General features: G+C 42.0%; 1 protein-coding gene across 4 annotated transcripts in view; it reads right to left on the bottom strand.

Annotated features, from left to right (window-relative positions):
• brsk2a (BR serine/threonine kinase 2a) overlaps nucleotides 1–15,855 on the bottom strand; it is a 527,560-nt gene extending 511,705 nt beyond the window's left edge. For 2 of the 4 annotated variants that reach the window (XM_090200985.1, XM_090200982.1), the window contains exon 1: nucleotides 15,437–15,855. In XM_090200985.1, coding sequence (XP_090057111.1) covers nucleotides 15,437–15,800 — 364 coding nt within the window. In that variant the 5' untranslated portion in view covers nucleotides 15,801–15,855. The remainder of the gene's footprint in view (nucleotides 1–15,436) is intronic. The other 2 variants (XM_090200992.1, XM_090200998.1) reach the window with 1 other exon arrangement.
• Nucleotides 15,856–18,974: the final 3,119 nt, after the last annotated feature.

Raw genomic sequence — 18,974 nt, 5'->3', positions numbered from 1 at the left:
CGCAGAGACCTTGTCTGATTTAACGCACCACTGGGTTGCTGTATGAATCCCGACTGTGAAAAGAGAGGGATCGAGGGAGGGAAGAGGGTGTAACAGTCAATGACAGAGACCTTGGTTATGTAATATCTGATGAAGTGGCAGACAGAGCGAGGGGTGCTCATTCACTGTCAGATTCACTGAGAAACATGCAGGGAGGCCCAAGCATGAGAGTTCAGGACAGTAGTGTGTGTGTGTGTGAGTTTGTGTGTGAAGCAGCATAACAATGGCCTTGAAGTGACAAGTTAAAGGAGAGAGCAGTTCAGGGCTGTTTCTGTGTCTGTGCTCAAAGCAAAGGGCCTCGTTCATAAACATTGAGTACATCCAAAATATGCGTGAGCCACTTTTCACGCAAAAGTTGGAATTTATAAAAACCTAAGCTTGAAGTGAGAATGTGCTTATCCTCCTGCAAACTTTAGACCATGTGTATGCACAGTTCCTAGTGATTGAAGTATTGCATTGCAATTAAGGCAAAAGCAGCCTAGCCTTGTGCAGGAATATATGATGACTCATATTCATAAAAATAAAAAAGTTAACCAAATATAATAGCTGGATGGAATAAAGATGGAATTCCTCACCTTTTCTGGCTGTGATGGTTTCATACTCACAAAATAGCCTATAGGCCTACGAAAGTTAAGATATAGGACAAATGGTAGCCTCTCATTTAATTGGACCCACTTCACAGTAGTAAATAGATAAGCTATTTCAAGTATTTTTCTCTATGCGATAAGAAGTGCAGTTGAATGGTAGAACACACGGTTCACCTTTTCCATTGATGTTTGTAGGCTACGTCTGAACACTGTAATGTCAAATTTCTCAATTCGACTGGTGAGTAAAAGGACAGGCGCTGTTATGCATGTAAAGATCTTCTCTCGTTTACATAACACACACTCAGTCATCTGTTCCAGCAATGCACTCCTGTTGCGGCAAGCAGGTTGGAATGCACATACACACACAGGTGCATGCACAAACAAAGCACACAGCTGCTTATTCATCCGTGTGTGTTTGTGTTGTGTCAGTATGCGTGTGTGTTTGTAGTGTATGTGAATGTGTGTGGGTTTTGTGTGAGAGTATCAGTGTAGTGTGTGTGAGTGTGTGTGTGCATATAGTGTGTATATATAGTCATCTAGATAAAGTCAATGCAAGTTAGGGTCCTTGCAGATTGTCCGGGCAACCATTTAATTAACTATTTAGCAGTCTTATGGTTTGGGGGTAGAAGCTGCCTCGGAGCCTGTTGGTCTGAGAGCCAATGCTCCGGCACTGTTTGCTGGTAGCAGAGTGAACAATCTATGGCTCGGCAATAGTTTGCAAGTGCTGCCACATGCGTTGGAGCCGGAGTAGTACGATTCAATCTTAGTCCAGTATTGACGCTTTGCCTGCTTGATGTTTCATCGGAGGGCATAGCGGGATTCCTTATAAGCTTCCGGGTTAGAGTCCCGCTCCTTGAAAGCGGCAGCTCTTCCCTTTAGCTCAGTGCGGATGTTGCCTGTTATCCATGGCGTCTGGTTGGGGTACTACGTACAGTCACTGTGGGGACAACGTCATCAATGCACTTATTGATGAAGCCAGTGACTGATGTGGTGGTGTACTCCTCAATGCAATCGGAAGAATCCCGGAACATATTCCAGCCTGTGCTGGCAACGCAGTCCTGTAGCTTAGCATCTGCTTCATCTGACCACTTTCTTCATGACCGAGTCACTGGTGCTTCCTGCTTTAGTTTTTGCTTGTTAGCAGGAATCAGGAGGATATAATTATGGTCAGATCTGCCAAATGGAGGGCGAGGGAGAGATTTGTACACGTCTCTGGGTATAGATTAAAGGTGGTCAAAAGTTGTTTCCCTCTGGTTGCACATTTGACATGCTGGTAGAAATTTGGTAAAATGGATGAGTTTCCCTGCATTAATGTACCCGGCCACTAGGAGCGCTGCCTCTGGATGAGCGTTTTCCTGTTTGCTTATGTTTGTATACAGCTCATTGAGCGTGGTCTTAGTGCCAGCATTGGTTTGAAGTGGTATATAGACAGCAACAAAAAACTATTGGTAAATAGTGCGGTCTATAGCTTATCTCAGGCGAGCAAAACCTTGAGACTTCCTTAAAATTTTGTGCACCAGCTGTTGTTTACAAATATACATAGACGGCCACCCTTTGTCTTACCAGAAGCTGCTGTTCTATCCTGCCGAAAAAGCTTAACCCGCCAGCTCTATGTTATTCATGTGCAAGATAGGGTCCGTGCAGAACCTGGTTCCTCTAGGTTTCTTCCTAGGTTCCTGCCTTTCTAGAGAGTTTTTCATAGCCACTGTGCTTCTACATCTGTATTGCTTGCTGTTTGGGGTTTTAGGCTGGATTCTGTATAGCACTGTGACATCAGCTGATGTAAAAAAGGGCTTCATAAATACAGTACATTTGATTGAGTTGACTGGCATACAGTGCCTTGCGAAAGTATTCGTTTAAAGCTTGGGAAATCTTTTTGTATCCAAATCCGGCTTTAAACTTCTTCACAACAGTATCTCGGACCTGCCTGGTGTGTTCCTTGTTCTTCATGATGCTCTCTGCGCTTTTAACGGACCTCTGAGACTATCACAGTGCAGGTGCATTTATACGGAGACTTGATTACACACAGGTGGATTGTATTTATCATCATTAGTCATTTAGGTCAACATTGGATCATTCAGAGATCCTCACTGAACTTCTGGAGAGAGTTTGCTGCACTGAAAGTAAAGGGGCTGAATAATTTTGCACGCCCAATTTTTCAGTTTTTGATTTGTTAAAAAAGTTTGAAATATCCAATAAATGTCATTCCACTTCATGATTGTGTCGCACTTGTTGTTGATTCTTCACAAAAAAATACAGTTTTATATCTTTATGTTTGAAGCCTGAAATGTGGCAAAAGGTCGCAAAGTTCAAGGGGGCCGAATACTTTCGCAAGGCACTGTACATGGAGTCACACTATATCTCTCTAACACACACACACACAGGAGTGAAGATCACTGTCACAATTGCCCTAGGTAGGGCTGTTGCAATGACTGTATTACCGCCACACCGGCAGTTATGACCTCAGTCAAATTCCATGTGACCGTTGAGTCACAGTAATCTCATCCTATGCGCTCTGCACATGAATGCCGCTGATGCGTTAGTAGTACCCAACTCGCTAACGACTCCCAGATCGCAAATGGCCTGGTTCTCAGCCCGCTCTTGTCCCACATCAATACAAATGCGATTGAAAATAACACGTATTACCAAAACAGCATCATGCTTTTGACGCTCACCGTTCAGCTACATTGTGTTACCTCACTGTGATAGAAGTTGAACAAAAAGTTGAAACTGAATGGAAAACATGGTTGTTGTGGATTTTGTTTCAAAGCCAAAGCGCTTTCTAAGATGATGATCAATTTAAAGCATTTGAGACGTTGCATGTAGAAGACACAAACGCATATTAGAGCTTATGCATACGCATAACCCTATATACAGTATGAGCCCAAGGCCCAAAAAAGCCTGAGTTAAAATAATGATTATGCCGTTATAAAATGCATAGCCTAATAGCCTACTGCATATACGTACGACAAAAACATATATATATATATTTTTTTAAGATGCTTTGGTACATAATTGGTTTAGCCTAAACTCTAGTAATTTCCTTCGAGTGTGGACTGTATTATTATGCATTCTGAATGGAATGGTTGCCTTATGCTACGCTCCAAACCTATCTAGGAGTCTGTGAAAGAACGTATAGGCCTATTGTAGGGCGGCAGGTACCCTAGCGGTTAAGAGCATTGGGCCAGTAACTGAAAGGTCGCTAGTTTGAACCCCAGAGGCGACAAGGTGAACAATCTGTTGATGTGCCCTAGTCGCTCTTGATAACAGCGTCTGCTAAATGACTAAAATGTCAAATGTATTGTGCAGGGTGGCTTACAGAGTATAGCAAGAGGCTGCTCCTCAAACAGTGTTTGATGCATGTAGTGAAATATACCCCGAAATGTCTATATGCAATCCTATGTGAAAACAGAGTTTTGATGGTTGCCACTAAAAAGAGAAGGATCTCAGCTTTCTACTGCAAATATATTTCTCAGTTGCTAATATTAAGCACATTGCTCTGCTGTGAAACCGGACTAGCCTACCCGGCATGATCGAGAAAGGAACCACGGGAAAGCGCAGCCTCCAATCGCTATTCGAGTGCATGAGGATTACTTTTTTCCCCTGCCCACTTGATAATGGCCCATTCTAAATCACAAACGAATTACACATACACACATATATATATATATATATATATATGTGTGTATGAAGAAATGTGGACATCACTTCAAATTAGTGGATACACCTATTTCAACCACACCCGTTGCCGACAGGTGTGTAAAATCGAGCACACAGCCATGCAATCTCCATAGACAAACACTGTCAGTAGAAAGGCCTTACTGAAGAGCTCAGTGACTTTCAACGTGGCACCGTCATAGGATGCCACCTTTCCAACAAGTGCTAGAACTGCCCCGGTCAACTCTAAGTGCAGTTATTGTGAAGTGGAAACGTCAAGGAGCAACAATGGCTCAACCGCAAAGTGGTAGACCACACAAGCTCACAAGAACAGGAAAGCTGAGTGTCCTCGGTTGCAACACTCACTACCGAGTTCCAAACTGCCTCCGGAAGCAATTCCAGCACAAGACCTGTTTGTCATGAAATGGGTGTCCATGGCCGAGCAGCCTCACACAAGCTTAAGATCAGCATGCACAACACCAAGAGTCAGCTGGAGTAATGTAAAGCTTGCCGCCGTTGAAATCAGTGGTAACGCGTTCACTGGAGTGATGAACCATCTGGCAGTCCGACAGACTAATCTGGGTTTGGTGGATGCCAGAAGAACGATACCGGCGGAGGAAGAATAATGGTGTGGGTCTGTTTTTCATGGTTCGGTGGACTTGGCCCCTTAGTTCCAGTGAAGGGAAATCTTATTGCTACAGCATACAATGACATTCTAGATGATTCTGTGCTTCCAACTTTGGGGAAGGCCCTTTGCTATTTCAGCATGACAATGCCCCCGTGAGTTCCATACAGAAATGGTTTGTCGAGATCGGTGTAGAAGAACTTGACTGGCCTGCACAGAGCCCTGAACTCAACCCCATCGAACACCTTTGGCATGAATTGGAATGCCGACTGCAAACCAGGCCCAATCTCCCCACATCAGTGCCCAACCTCACTAGTGCTCTTGTGGCTGAATGGAAGTAAGTCTATTCAGCAATGTTCCAACATTGAGTAAAAATCCTTCCCAGAATAGTGGAGGCTATACACACATATTATCGCTATTAACTCCATATTAATGCCCATGATTTTGGAATGAGATGTTCGAGGAGCAGGTGTTCACATACTTTTGGTCATGTAGTGTATTAGTAAAGACAGGAAAAAATTGAGAAGAGTCCCATTTGCACCCATCAGACTAATTTCAGGAAACTAGGCGTATGTCGCGGTTCACTACTTCACAGGAGAGCCTTCTGGAACATGTGAACTTTCATGTGTCTTAATTACAAACGTGTATGACATGTGTAAATATGAATATAATTGTTAAATTGCAAGCCTAGTTGGTTAAGCCACAGAAAAAGTAAGCAACCTCCCCACTAGTCATGATTGGCTGAGATAATGAGTGGGCTGGACATGCCGAGAAAGTTCAGATTGGTCTGCCATATAGAAGGCTTCTGTATATTTGAGCTGGTCAGTCTGTGTTGGTAATCCTGTCGTACTCAGCTTTTTTTAAATATGTTTTGTGTAGAGGAGCTGCATAAGTGTTAATCTCCACTTTCTGGAGGATCCAATTTTGAAAATCAGTGGAATTAGAGTACGATGGCTAAAGAGATTGAAGATGTAATCTGGAGACAGGTGTTTTCTCAAACTAAGGGCAACCATGGCATGGCATCCGTGACAGGGAGACGCGTCCATCATGCTTGATGATAGTCTAACTAGCTACATTTTCTGATATTACACGTTTCTAATTTTGACAGACAGGGGTTCCATTTCAAGCTAAAGTTTACTTTTAGCTAGCTAGCTAACGTAAGCTGGCTGGCTCCCTAGCTAACAATATGTGTATGCTGTTATTATTTGTATCCCAGAGCCGTTTTCTGGATTAGTTAGAGCCTAATGTTAGCTAGCTGGTTGGCTGTCTCCCTAGCTGTTATTATTCATTATTATTATTCATATAACAGAGCCGTTTGCATTGCTAGTTAAAGCCTAATGTTAGCTAGCTAACGCTGAACCTGGTTGGTTAGCTCCCAGCAGATTCATGCAGGGTAGTAACGACATGATTTGGCACCATGTTCATTGTTGTTTAACTAGCTAATTTTAGCTGGCTGGCTCGCTAGGTAATCTTACATGACGTGCATGATCTTACATATTGTTTACCTAGCTAGGTTCATTGTGTACGCAACTAACCATTTTGGGTACATTCGTAAATTCAGTCTGAGTATGCCAGAGTGCAGAATACCTGCTGAATTTACAAACGCAAATCACCCGTTGAATATGGCCGGTGTCAGAAAACGCCGGAAATGTTTTTAAATTAAATTGTTGCCAGCAGAGCTGGTAAGGCTGTTTTCATGTTATCCATAGGTAAACCAATCATCAGCCAGAGTGTCAAGTGTGCGCTCTGCACGCCTCGAGAGCGAAACGAGATGTGTGGGGCTAAAGCTTAACCTGTCTAGGACTGGGGTTTCGCTAGCGGAATACCCCGCAACAGCCAGTGAAAGTGCAGGGTGCCAAATTCAAAACAACAAAAATCTCGGAATTAAAATTCCTCAAGCATACAAGTATTTTACACCGTTTTAAAGATAACATTATCGTTAATCCAGCCACAGTGTCTGATTTCAAAAAGGATTTACAGCGAAAGCACCACAAACAATTATGTTAGGTCACCATCAATCCAGCCAAATACAGGAGTCACAAAAAGCAGAAATAGAGATAAAATGAATCACAAACCTTTGATGATCTTCATCAAATGACACTCATAGGACGTCATGTTACACAACACATGTATGTTTTGTTTGATAAAGTTCATATTTATGTAAAAAAAAAATCTGGCGCGTTACTCAGTAGTTCTAAAACATGCGGTGATATTGCAGAGAGCCACATCAATTTACACAAATACTCATAATAAACATTGATAAAGATACAACTATTATACATGGAACTTTAGATACACTCCTCCTTAATGCAACCGCTGTGTCAGATTTCAAAAAAACTTTACGGAGAAAGCAAATCATGCAATAATCTGAGTACAGCCTTTAGACAACAAAGCAGCCAAAAAGATACCCGCCAAATTGGGTAGTCAACATTACTCAGAAATAGGATTTTAAATATTCACTTACCTTTGATGATCTTCATCAGAATGCACTCCCAAGAATCCCAGTTCCACCATAAATGTTTTGATTTGTTCGATAATGTCCATCAGTTATGTCCAAATATCTTCTTTTGTTAGGGCGTTTGGTAAAAAAAAATCCAAAAGCGCGTTCAGGTCGCGCTGAGAGTCGGACGAAAAGTTCAAAAAGTTCCGGTACAGCCCGTAGAAACATGCCAACCTAAGTATGGAATGTTTTTAACATAACACTTAATTAATGTTCCAACCGGACAATTTCTTTGTCTGTACAAATTAAGTGGAACCTTTCACGTGAGCGCGCCAGACCGAGGCTGTGGCACTTTGCCAGACCACTCACTCAAAGAGCCCGTATGAGCTCCTCCTTTAGAGTAGAATCCTCAAAACAGGTTCTAAATACTGTTGACATCTAGTGGAAGCCTTGGGAAGTGAAACACAACTAATACCACCCTGTATCAATGGGGGCTGAGTTGAAAAACTACAAACCTCAGATTTCCCACTTCCTGGTTGGATTTGTCTCAGGTTTTCGCCTGCCATATGAGTTCTGTTATACTCACAGACATCATTCAAACCGTTTTAGAAACTACAGAGAGGAATAATATCCTTCCTCTCCAATACTAATAATAATATGCATATATTAGCATCTGGGACAGAGTAGGAGGCAGTTCACTCTGGGCACGCTATTCATCCAAATGTAAAAATACTGCCCCCTATCCCAAAAAGGTTAAAATGGAGTGAACGATGCTGAATGGGTGTAGACAAAGAAGAACTCTTCACTAAGTACCAAAAGGCCATTTTCTCAAAAGTGAGTTTACAAGTTTATCAGCTTTCAAAGCTGAATGACTTTCCCATTGTTCCTAAAAAATGCAGTGTATGATATAGCATTTTGTAGCTCCGAGTCTCTACTTTTATCCAATGTAAAACAACAAAACTAAATTTTGCTACATAAGACCGATTTGAGCCGGTCGGTCACATATTATCACTTGATGAGAGAACAGTGTGTGCAGCCTGAGGCAAAAGTCCCATCATGCAGCCCATAGGCCTATACGCTTTGATTTCTAAGATATTCTAAGGTTTGCATCATTCACAACTAATGTTGCTACATAACGCTAACTCTAGCATATATGACCTGCTTCCAATTTGAACTTTTATGCTCTACATTGCCACTTTATTAGCGTACAGCTCTTGGGAACAGGAATAATATCCTTCCTATTTAATAAATCTCAGTTAAATTAGATTCTTACTATAAAATCATATAAAATAGTGGCACAGAATACATAACTATATCTTGTCTGCTAAATGAACTAGCCTACAGCCTAGGCTGCCATTGGAATGGTACATAGCATGATAACATACAGTAGGCTGACTCAGAATATGCTATTCTGTTCTTCTAGGAATTAATTTTTTTCATATAATAAAGTTTTTTTTAGACCTGCTTCAAATAAATCATGGATTTATTGAGATGGTGTATATTAAATGGATTTAATATACTTTTTTTTAAATGTAGATGTTCCAAAGGTGTGCAACAGCAACTTCTATGCGTGGAGGCCTGGAGATGCTAAGTGTGTTTATGTTAATTAATGGTCAATTACTGAGAGACCAGAAGTCATTCACATGACAGTTGCCAGCTGACAAAATGTCATGACCGCCACAGCCCTAGCCCTAGGTTCCACCATGGTTCCGGCACTCGAGCACGACAACTGTATCAGTGGCTTCAAAATGGCTTCCATGATTCTGTGGCTTCAGCCCCAATCAGGACCCAGCCAAGCAGGAAGGCAGCATCTATGGATCCTTCAGGCCCCAGAAAACAGAGCGGCTAGAGCCAGAATGGCTCTGGTACTCAGGACACAGAAAAGCAATAAACCTGGAGGAGGACCCTCGTGTCTACATGGAGGGCTGGTAAAGAAAGAAAGAGACTGATTTCGACAGAGACTGAGAAAGAAAAATAGAGAGATATCAAGAGGAAAGAGAGAGAGAGTAAGAAAAAAAAGACAGAGAAAGGAAAAGTGGGAAAGTGGTCTGTGATCCCTTGTAGAACGGTGTCATGGGTGTAGCTGTGTATCAATGTACTAGTTTAGTGGTGTATTATTGTAGCCAATGTATCAGTGTGTTTGGTGTAGCACTATAGCAGTGTACTGTAGCAGCCTTGGTCCCCTGTGTACCATGTGAGTGCGTAAGTGAGAGCTGAGGGGACTTTAGCAGTGAAGGGGATTAGGCCAGGAAGCAGAGCTAGAGCCAGTGCGTGTGTGTGCGAGCGCGCATGCGTGTCCAGCCCTAATCACTTAATGAACAGGAACCAGCTCCATGGCTCAGTGCAGGCCAGCAAGACACCCTAGGCCTCCCTTCCACGGTCTTTTCAATTAATACCTCATAGCTTGGCTGGGACAGTCACCAGAGACAAGATCCTTGGCTGAGCAAAATTGTATCTCACCAGAGACAAGCTAATTGGCTGAAGGCAACCGTCAATCTTAACAAAGACACGTTCATTGGCTAAACACAACAGTCAATCTCACCAGAGACAAAATCCTTGAACAAATAGTCACCAATCAGAGCATGGGACATTCACCAAAGTCCAACCCATTAGTAAAACCCTGTTGCTATTCTCAGCAGAGACCTGTCAATCCCAGTGGACAGAAACTGTCACCTTCCTCATCAAAAACAATGCCATTGGCTGAACTCAGCCCAGTGACCATTTCCCGAGAGAGGAGAGATTAACAAGGGGTTAAGGTCACAGTTATGAAAATTTAGGACACTAAAGAGGCCTTTCTACTGACTCTGAAAAACACCAAAACAAAGTTGCCAAGGGTCCCTGCTCATCTGCGTGAACGTACGTGCCTTAGGCATGCTACAAGGAGGCATGAAGACTGCAGATGTGGCCAGGGCAATAAATTGCAATGTCGCACAATCCCTCCATCAGTGCTCAGACTGTCCGCAATAGGCTGAGAGGCTGGACTGGGGGCTTGTAGACCTGTTGTAAGGCAGGTGTCGCCTATGTCGCCTATGGGGACAAACCCACCGTCGCTGGACCAGACAGGACTGGCAAAAAGTGCTCTTCACTGACGAGTCGCGGTTTTGTCTCAACAGGGGTGATGGTCAGATTCGCGTTTATCGTTGAAGGAATGAGCGTTACACCGAGGCCTGTACTCTGGAGAGGGATCGATTTGGAAGTGGAGGGTCTGTCATGGTCTAGGGCGGGGTGTCACAGCATCATCGGACTGAGCTTGTTTTTATTACAGGCAATCTCAACGCTGTGTGTTACAGGGAAGACATACTCTCCCATCATGTGGTCCCCTTCCGGCAGGCTCATCCGGACATGACCCTCCAGCATGACAGTGCCACCAGCCGTACAGCTTGTTCTGTGCATGATTTCCTGCAAGACAGGAATGTCTGTGTTCTGTCATGGCCAGCGAAGAGCCCAGATCTCAATCCCATTGAACACGTCTGGGACCTGTTGGATCGGAGGGTGAGGGCTAGGGCCATACCCCCAAGAAATGTCCGGGAACTTGCAGGTGCCTTGGTGAAAGGGTGGGGTAACATCTCACAGCAAGAACTGGCAAATCTGATGCAGTCCATGGGGAGGAGATGCACTGCAGTACTTAATGCAAATGGTGGCCACACCAGATACTGACTGTTACTAGAGGTCAACCGATTAATCGGCATGGCCGATTTAATTAGGGCCAATTTCATGTTTTCATAACAGTCTGTAATCAGCATTTTTGGATGCCGATTACATTGCACTCCATGAGGAGACGGCATGGCACGATGTTACGCGAGTGCAGCAAGGAGCCAAGGTAAGTTGCTAGCTAGCATTAAACTTATCTTATAAAAAAACAAATCAATCTTAACATAATCACTAGTTAACTACACATGGTTGATGATATTACTAGTTTAACTAGCTTGTCCTGCGTTGCAAATAATCAATGCGGTGCCTATTAATTTATCATCGAATCACAGCCTACTTTGCGAAACGGCTGATCATTTAACAAACGCATTCGCGAAAAAAACTGTTGTTTCACCAATGTACCTAGCCATTAACATCAATCCCTTTTTTTAAATCAATACACAAGTATATTTTTTAACCTGCATATTTAGTTAAAAAATTAATGTTAGCAGGCAATATTAACTAGGGAAATTGTGTCACTTCTCTTGCCTTCTGTGCAAGCAGAGTCAGGGTACATGCAGCAGTTTGGGCCGCCTGGCTCATTGCGAACTGTGTGAAGACCATTTCTTCCTAACAAAGACAGTAATTATTTTGACAGAATTTTACATAATTATGACATAACATTGAAGGTTGCGCAATGTAACAGCAATATTTAGACTTATGGATGCCACCCATTCGATAAAATACGGAACGGTTCTGTATTTCACTGAAAGAATAAAACGTATTGTTTTCGAAATGATAGTTTCCGTATTTGACCATATTAATGACCTAAGGCTTGTATTTCTGTGAATTTATTATATTATGATTAAGTCTATGATTTGGTATTTGATAGAGCCGTCTGCCTGAGCAGTGTTAGGCAGCAGCAGGCTAGTAAGCATTCATTCAAACAGCACTTTCCTGCCTTTGCCAGCAGCTCTTCGCAATGTTTGAAGCACAGCGCTGTTTATGACTTCAAGCCTATCAACTCCCGAGATTAGGCTGGCAATACTAGAGTGCCTATAAGAGCATCCAATATTCAAAGGTATATGAAATACAAATGGTATAGAGAGAAATAGTCCTATAATTCCTATAATACCTACAACCTAAAACTTCTTACCTGGGAATATTGAAGACTCGTGTTAAAAGGAACCACCAGCTTTCATATGTTCTCATGTTCTGTAAGGGTTTTCCTCCTCTTCGTCTGAAGAGGAGAGGCGAGAAGATTCGGAGGACCAATATGCGGCGTGGTAAGTGTCCATGTCGTTTTTTAATAACAAAAATACTGAACACTATGAAATACAAAAACAATAAACGAATACGTGAAATGACAAAACCGAAACAGTACCGTGTGGTGAAAAACACAGACACGGAAACTACCACCCACAAACAAACAGTGAAACCCAGGCTACCTAAGTATGATTCTCAATCAGAGACAACTAATGACACCCGCCTCTGATAAAGAACCATACTAGGCCGAAACATAGAAATCCCAAAATCATAGAAAAACAAACAGACTGCCCACCCCAACTCACGCCCTGACCATACTAAATAACGACAAAACAAAGGAAATAAAGGTCAGAACGGGACATGTTCTGAGCAAGGAACTTAAACGTTAGCTTTTTTACATGGCACATATTGCACTTTTACTTTCTTCTCCAATACTGTGTTTTTGCATTATTTAAACCAAATTGAAAATGTTTCATTATTTATTTGAGACTAAATAGATTTTTATGAATGTATTATATTAAGTTAAAATAAGAGTTGTTGGGCGGCAGGTGGTTAGAGCGTTGGACTAGTAACCGGAAGGTTGCAAGTTCAAACCCACGAGCTGACAAGATACAAATCTGTCGTTCTGCCCCTGAACAGGCAGTTAACACACTGTTCCTAGGCCGTCATTGAAAATAAGAATTTGTTCTTAACTGACTTGCCTAGTTAAATAAATCGGTATCGGCTTTTTTTGGTCCTCCAACAATCTGTATCGGAATTAGCATTGAAAAATCGTAATCAGTCGACCTCTGACTGTTACTTTTGATTTTGACCCCCCCTTTGTTCAGGGACACATTATTAAATTTATGTTAGTCACATGTCTGTGGAACTTGTTCAGTTTTTGTCTGTTGTTGAATCTTGTTATGGTCATACAAATATTTACACATGTTAAGTTTGCTGAAAATAAACGCAGTTGACAGTAAGAGGACGCTTCTTTTTTTGCTGAGTATATATGGATGCCCCTTTCTAAAAAAATAGTCAGGGAATATCCACGTCGGACTCCTCAGAGTTATGAATGATAATACTTATTTTATTTCAGCATTTTGGTAGATTTGTTATAGCATATGATGTCAGTGGGACATGGTAAATCTTATCTCATCCTTAGCTTCTGTTTGATGGATATCAAATATGTAACGGTGATTGTATTGTCTTATGCAGTTTGATTCTAGTACTGTACTTGTGGATATGAAACTACTCTCTCACAGTGTAAGTGTGTGCGTGCATGCATGCCTATTTGGTATTTGTGTGTGTGTGCGCGCGTGTGACCTGCACTTTTAACATCTTAGCATGACTCCCACTGTCCACCCTGTGTTGATATTGAGTTTATATTGAATCATATAGATACAACCCAGTCTTCTAATTAAGGCACTAGGCAGGGTTACTTTGTGTTTATACAGATTATTGGTAACCAACTATGTAGCAGTGGTCTGCTAGGTGTAAACATAAATAGAGAGTGTATGTGTGCATCTCAGCATTTCCATGCTATGGTTGTCTGTCTTTGCACATGTCTGTGTTCCTGTCTATGTGTGTGTAATTCTGCATGCATGCATGTGTTGCATCTTTGCAGCTGGACTATGTGTGTGTATGATGGTGTTTGGTTAGCGTGTGGTGTGTTAGCCCAGAGAAATCCCACTCAGATAAATGATAGTGTGCTGTTGCTCTATTAATTGCCTACCATCTGTAAGCTGTTAGTGTCTTAACAACCGTTCCACAGGTGCATGTTCATTAATTGTTTATGGTTCATTGAACAAGCATTTGAAACAGTGTTTAAACCCTTTACAATGAAGATCTGCAAAGTTATTTGGATTTTTACAAATTATCTTTAAAAGACAGGTTCCTGAAAAAGGGACATTTATTTTTTTGCTGAGTTTACATAGCCTATGTTGTAGGGTATAGTTGCCCCTATATGCTGATCTTGGGTCAGTTTTGCATTTCCCCTTCCAATGGTAAAGATGCGGATTGGGTGAGGGGAAGCTGATCCTAGATCTGTACATAGGGGAAACTTAACTCAGGAGTCAGAGCATACAGTATCAAGCGTCACAGCAGGACCGGCTGGCCTGGGTAGGAGAAGTGACGCCTGTTGTGGCCGCTTTAGACAACAGATGGACAGAGAAAATCTCTCTCTCTCATTTTTGGGGCAGCGCACAGAGCGTGTTGCATCACTCTCCCCCTCTCATCTCTGCCGGGTAGGGTCTGCGCCTGCCTTTGGGTCTGTTCCCAGCACCACGCTGCTGTAGCAAGTCACTGACTGCAAAGGACTCTAGCAAACATCCATAGCTACTGTAGGATAAACCTAATGACATCCATATACGTGTATTTCAACGAGACAATAAAACAGAAGCCTTGGTGAAACAAGAAGGCTGCTGGTCATTTATGTCAATCTCTGCTAAATAGACCACCAAAATAGACTTCTGCATAGCCATTATTATCTATGACAGGTATAGCCTATACAGACTAAAACTAATGCGTTCGTATATGATCCTTTAACATGTCAGGTATATAGCCTTCATATCCACTCCTATTTGACAACGGAATATAGCCCTTAAAATAAACCGTTGAACAGTTTGCCTCCTTCCAATACCAGTCCTATACGCTGGGCATTCTATGGGAGAGCTCACCATGGACAAATAAACAGCCAGGAGAAACGTTGCGTTGCCTACTAAGAATAGATCAAGGTATCAAGGCAGATCAGGATTAGCTCTGCGTTGTGTGCTGAAATCACAGGACACACTGAAAAGCAATGAGGCGGACAAGGAGAGAGCAGGGAACAAGTTCGTTTTAATCACACACACACACACACACACTTTCGATGTGCGAGGACTGTAAACACACCCAATCTCGACCAGGGCTTCACAAACAGAACGCATATCAACTGAGCAGCCAGCATCATAAGCGCCCAAATACCCTCTCCTATCCCGCACACTGTTCCAGCACAATCGTGTGAGAAGCACTGCGCTCGAAAATAAAAACCCAAATTCGTTTAATAGGGGGGCAGATAATTGTCCGCAAACACAATCATCAGCTTTGTCAACCCACCAGACGAAATTAACTCACTGCAGAGAGCGGTCCGACAGCCCAGCCTATGCCATGTTTATGCAATTAGTGAAAGCGAGAGAGGTGGATACCGTTAGGTTATGAGAAAGCTCAACCAACCTGTCTGTCCTTTGCCGAGCGTCTTTTCCAAGCGATACGGTCCCACGTAACTGGCATGTTGAGCACCACTGTTGTCTTTCCCAGACGATGACATTTTGATTGGCGAAAAAAACACTTTGCAAATAAGCGCAGTTGCAATTATTCCGAGAATAACACACAATCCTCTTGATCTTGGCAGGTCCAGGCGTTCTTTTTTTACTCCACAAACCCACTTGCCTATCCTCCCGTCTCTCTCTCGCTCTGCACTCACTCGGACTCTCTCTCTCTCTCGCGCTGTTTGGGTACGAAGGATTCTCTCTACCCCTTTCCTCTCGGTTTCCTGCAGATGTACGGAGAGTGCTTTTGCCGAGGATCCGAAAATCATTGTTGGTTGAGCCTGCAGTGCCAGTGTTCGCCTGTCGGGATGCTGTAGATGCGGTTGGAACACTCGCTGAAAGTGCAGACAGGGAGGTCCGCAGCATTTTTAGAATGATTGACAGGGAATCCGAACAAACACGTAGCTCGAAAACCCTGCCGCACCACCCACCTTGTTGCTGAAGCAACTTCTATTTGCAACAATAGTTGCAGACATTTTATGAAATCTCAGGGAGACACATTTTTTTCCACAGTTTTCACTTCAGAGTCTCAGACTCTCAGACCAGTATTCCTCTTAAAATGTAAATTGATTAATCATACCGTAGGCTACATTCTGAGTTTCTGTTGTATGGTATTGTCAATGTTTTCCAATATCTGAAAAGTGTAGTAAGCATGGGCCTATAGGTGCTATTGAATGTAATAAATCTACTACCACGGTACCAGCATTACCATTCAGTTCTAATTGAATTTGCCACCCACAATTCCCACATCCCATGAAAATGTACCTCAACAAAGCAGCAAGGTCCTCCTTTGAACCCATATAGCCTGGGAACGGTGTTGTGTGTGCGTGTCAGCCCTGGGTTTAATTTCACAACCCACTGGTCTAAGACCTGTGACTGTGACCTGGTCCTGTGTCGGCCGACACCCTGAGAGGTGCAGGTGTCAGGGGATGGACGCCTGTCCAATGTCATGCTTTTCAGGTCTGACAGCACATGCACAGATACACTTATGCACAAGCACACAGACAACATTTCATATGGAAATGAAGAGGAGTAGCAGGCGCAGTGGCCATGTGTGTGTTTGCTGTTCTACTCCATTCAATTTAAATAAAAAAATTGAAAAAATAATCTGACACGGAAAATATAGATATCTGACATGGAAAAGATATATATCTGACATGGAATATATATATATATATATATATATATATATATACAGTATATATATATATATATATATATATATATATATATATATATATATATATATATATATATATATATATATATATATACACACATACCCAAACAAACCAACACACACACACACAAACAAACCACACATTTCATTGCAAAAAAATATATATATATATCCAGTGGGGCAAAAAAGTATTTAGTCAGCCACCAATTGTGCAAGTTCTCCCACTTAAAAAGATGAGAGAGGCCTGTAATTTTCATCATAGGTACACTTCAACTATGACAGACAAAATGAGAGAAAATAATCCAGAAAATCACATTGTAGGATTTTTTATGAATTTATTTGCAAATTATGGTGGAAAATAAGTATTTGGTCACCTACAAACAAGCAAGATTTCTGGCTCTCACAGACCTGTAACTTATTCTTTAAGAGGCTCTTCTTGTCCTCCACTCGTTACCTGTATTAATGGCACCTGTTTGAACTTGTTATCAGTATAAAAGACACCTGTCCACAACCTCAAACAGTCACACTCCAAACTCCACTATGGCCAAGACCAAAGAGCTGTCAAAGGACGCCAGAAACAAAATTGTAGACCTGCACCAGGCTGGGAAGACTGAATCTGCAATAGGTAAGCAGCTTGGTTTGAAGAAATCAAATGTGGGAGCAATTATTAGGAAATGGACTAGTAACTGGAAGATTGCAAGTTCAAATCCCCGAGCTGACTAGGTACAAATCTGTTGTTCTGCTCCTGAACAGGCAATTAACCCACTGTTCCTAGGCAGTCATTGAAAATAAGAATTTGACTTGCCTAGTTAAATAAAGGTAAAATAAATAACTATGCTGACAGGGACTCAAATCCTGCAGTGCCAGATGTGTCCCCCTGCTTAAGCCAGTACATGTCCAGGCCCATCTGAAGTTTGCTAGAGAATATTTGGATGATCCAGAAGAAGATTGGGAGAATGTCAGATGAAACCAAAATAACTTTTTGGTAAAAACTCAACTGTTTGGAAGACAAAGAATGCTGAGTTGCATCCAAAGAACACCATACTTACTGTGAAGCATCATGCTTTTGGGCTGTTTGTCTGCAAATGGACCAGGACGACTGATCCGTGTAAAGGAAAGAATGAATGGGGCCATGTATCGTGAGATTTTGAGTGAAAACCTCCTTCCATCAGCAAGGGCATTGAAGATGAAACGTGGCTGGGTCTTTCAGCATGACAATGATCCCAAACACACCGTCCGGGCAACAAAGGAGTGGCTTTGTAAAAAGCATTTCAAAGACCTGGAGTGGCCTAGCCAGTCTCCAGATCTCAACCCCATAGAAAATCTTTGGAGGGAGTTTAAAAGGCCGTGTTGCCCAGCAACAGCCCCAAAACATCACTGCTCTAGAGGAGATCTGCATGGAGGAATGGGCCAAAATACCAGCAACAGTGTGTGAAAACCTTGTGAAGACTTACAGGAAACGTTTGACCTCTGTCATTTCCAACAAAGGGTATATAACAAAGTATTGAGAAACTTTTGTTATTAAATATATATATATATTTATATTTCATAAAACGCCATGATATCTTCAATGAAATCGTTGAAAATACAACTTTCCGAAATACAACTGCTCATAACAAGCCTCGCAGCAACTCCTCTAATCGTCAAGGCGAGAATGGAGTTCGTTACGCATGCGATATCAAAGAAGGAATGGTGCTCCAACCCAAAACCATTACATACTGGCGTTTACCTCAGCTCATTGGCTATCTACCCAGCTAGATTTCAAGAAGATCAGTGGTCATTGGGCAGAAATACAGTCCATCAACGAAGCTTCGCTAAAACGATTGGTGCGCCAGGTAGTCATTGCTCGTTGTCTTCAAATCAGTTCACTTCGGTCAATACTCCCTGCAAGAAAAACACTGCAATTTGGCTGTGTTGCAAACATCCAGAGGAATGCACTGAAACCAACCATGACTAGATAAACAATGTTTTACCGTGTGTAATTACGTTGAATGCTCCATAGAAAATTGATAGAGAGAATTCACGGCACAAACAGGTTACAAAATGTTTCGATTTAACCTATAAAAATTGATTTTATCAAAGAAAACGGCACTTCATTTGATCACTGGGACCTTCAGGAAGAGAAATAAGAGCAAGATATCAGAATATAAGTCATAATTTTACCTTCAGATGTGAATGTGTAAAAACTGTCATGGCGGAAAATGTTTCTGTTGTTGATTGAGAAGAGCAAACAAAAGCATAGTATTTATTCTCTGTAATAGCT

This window comes from Oncorhynchus mykiss, chromosome 2, assembly GCF_057628025.1.
Source record: "Oncorhynchus mykiss isolate SJ-2025 chromosome 2, ASM5762802v1, whole genome shotgun sequence".
Taxonomy (NCBI): Eukaryota; Metazoa; Chordata; class Actinopteri; order Salmoniformes; family Salmonidae; genus Oncorhynchus; species Oncorhynchus mykiss.
This window is presented reverse-complemented; position numbering and strand designations above follow the sequence as displayed.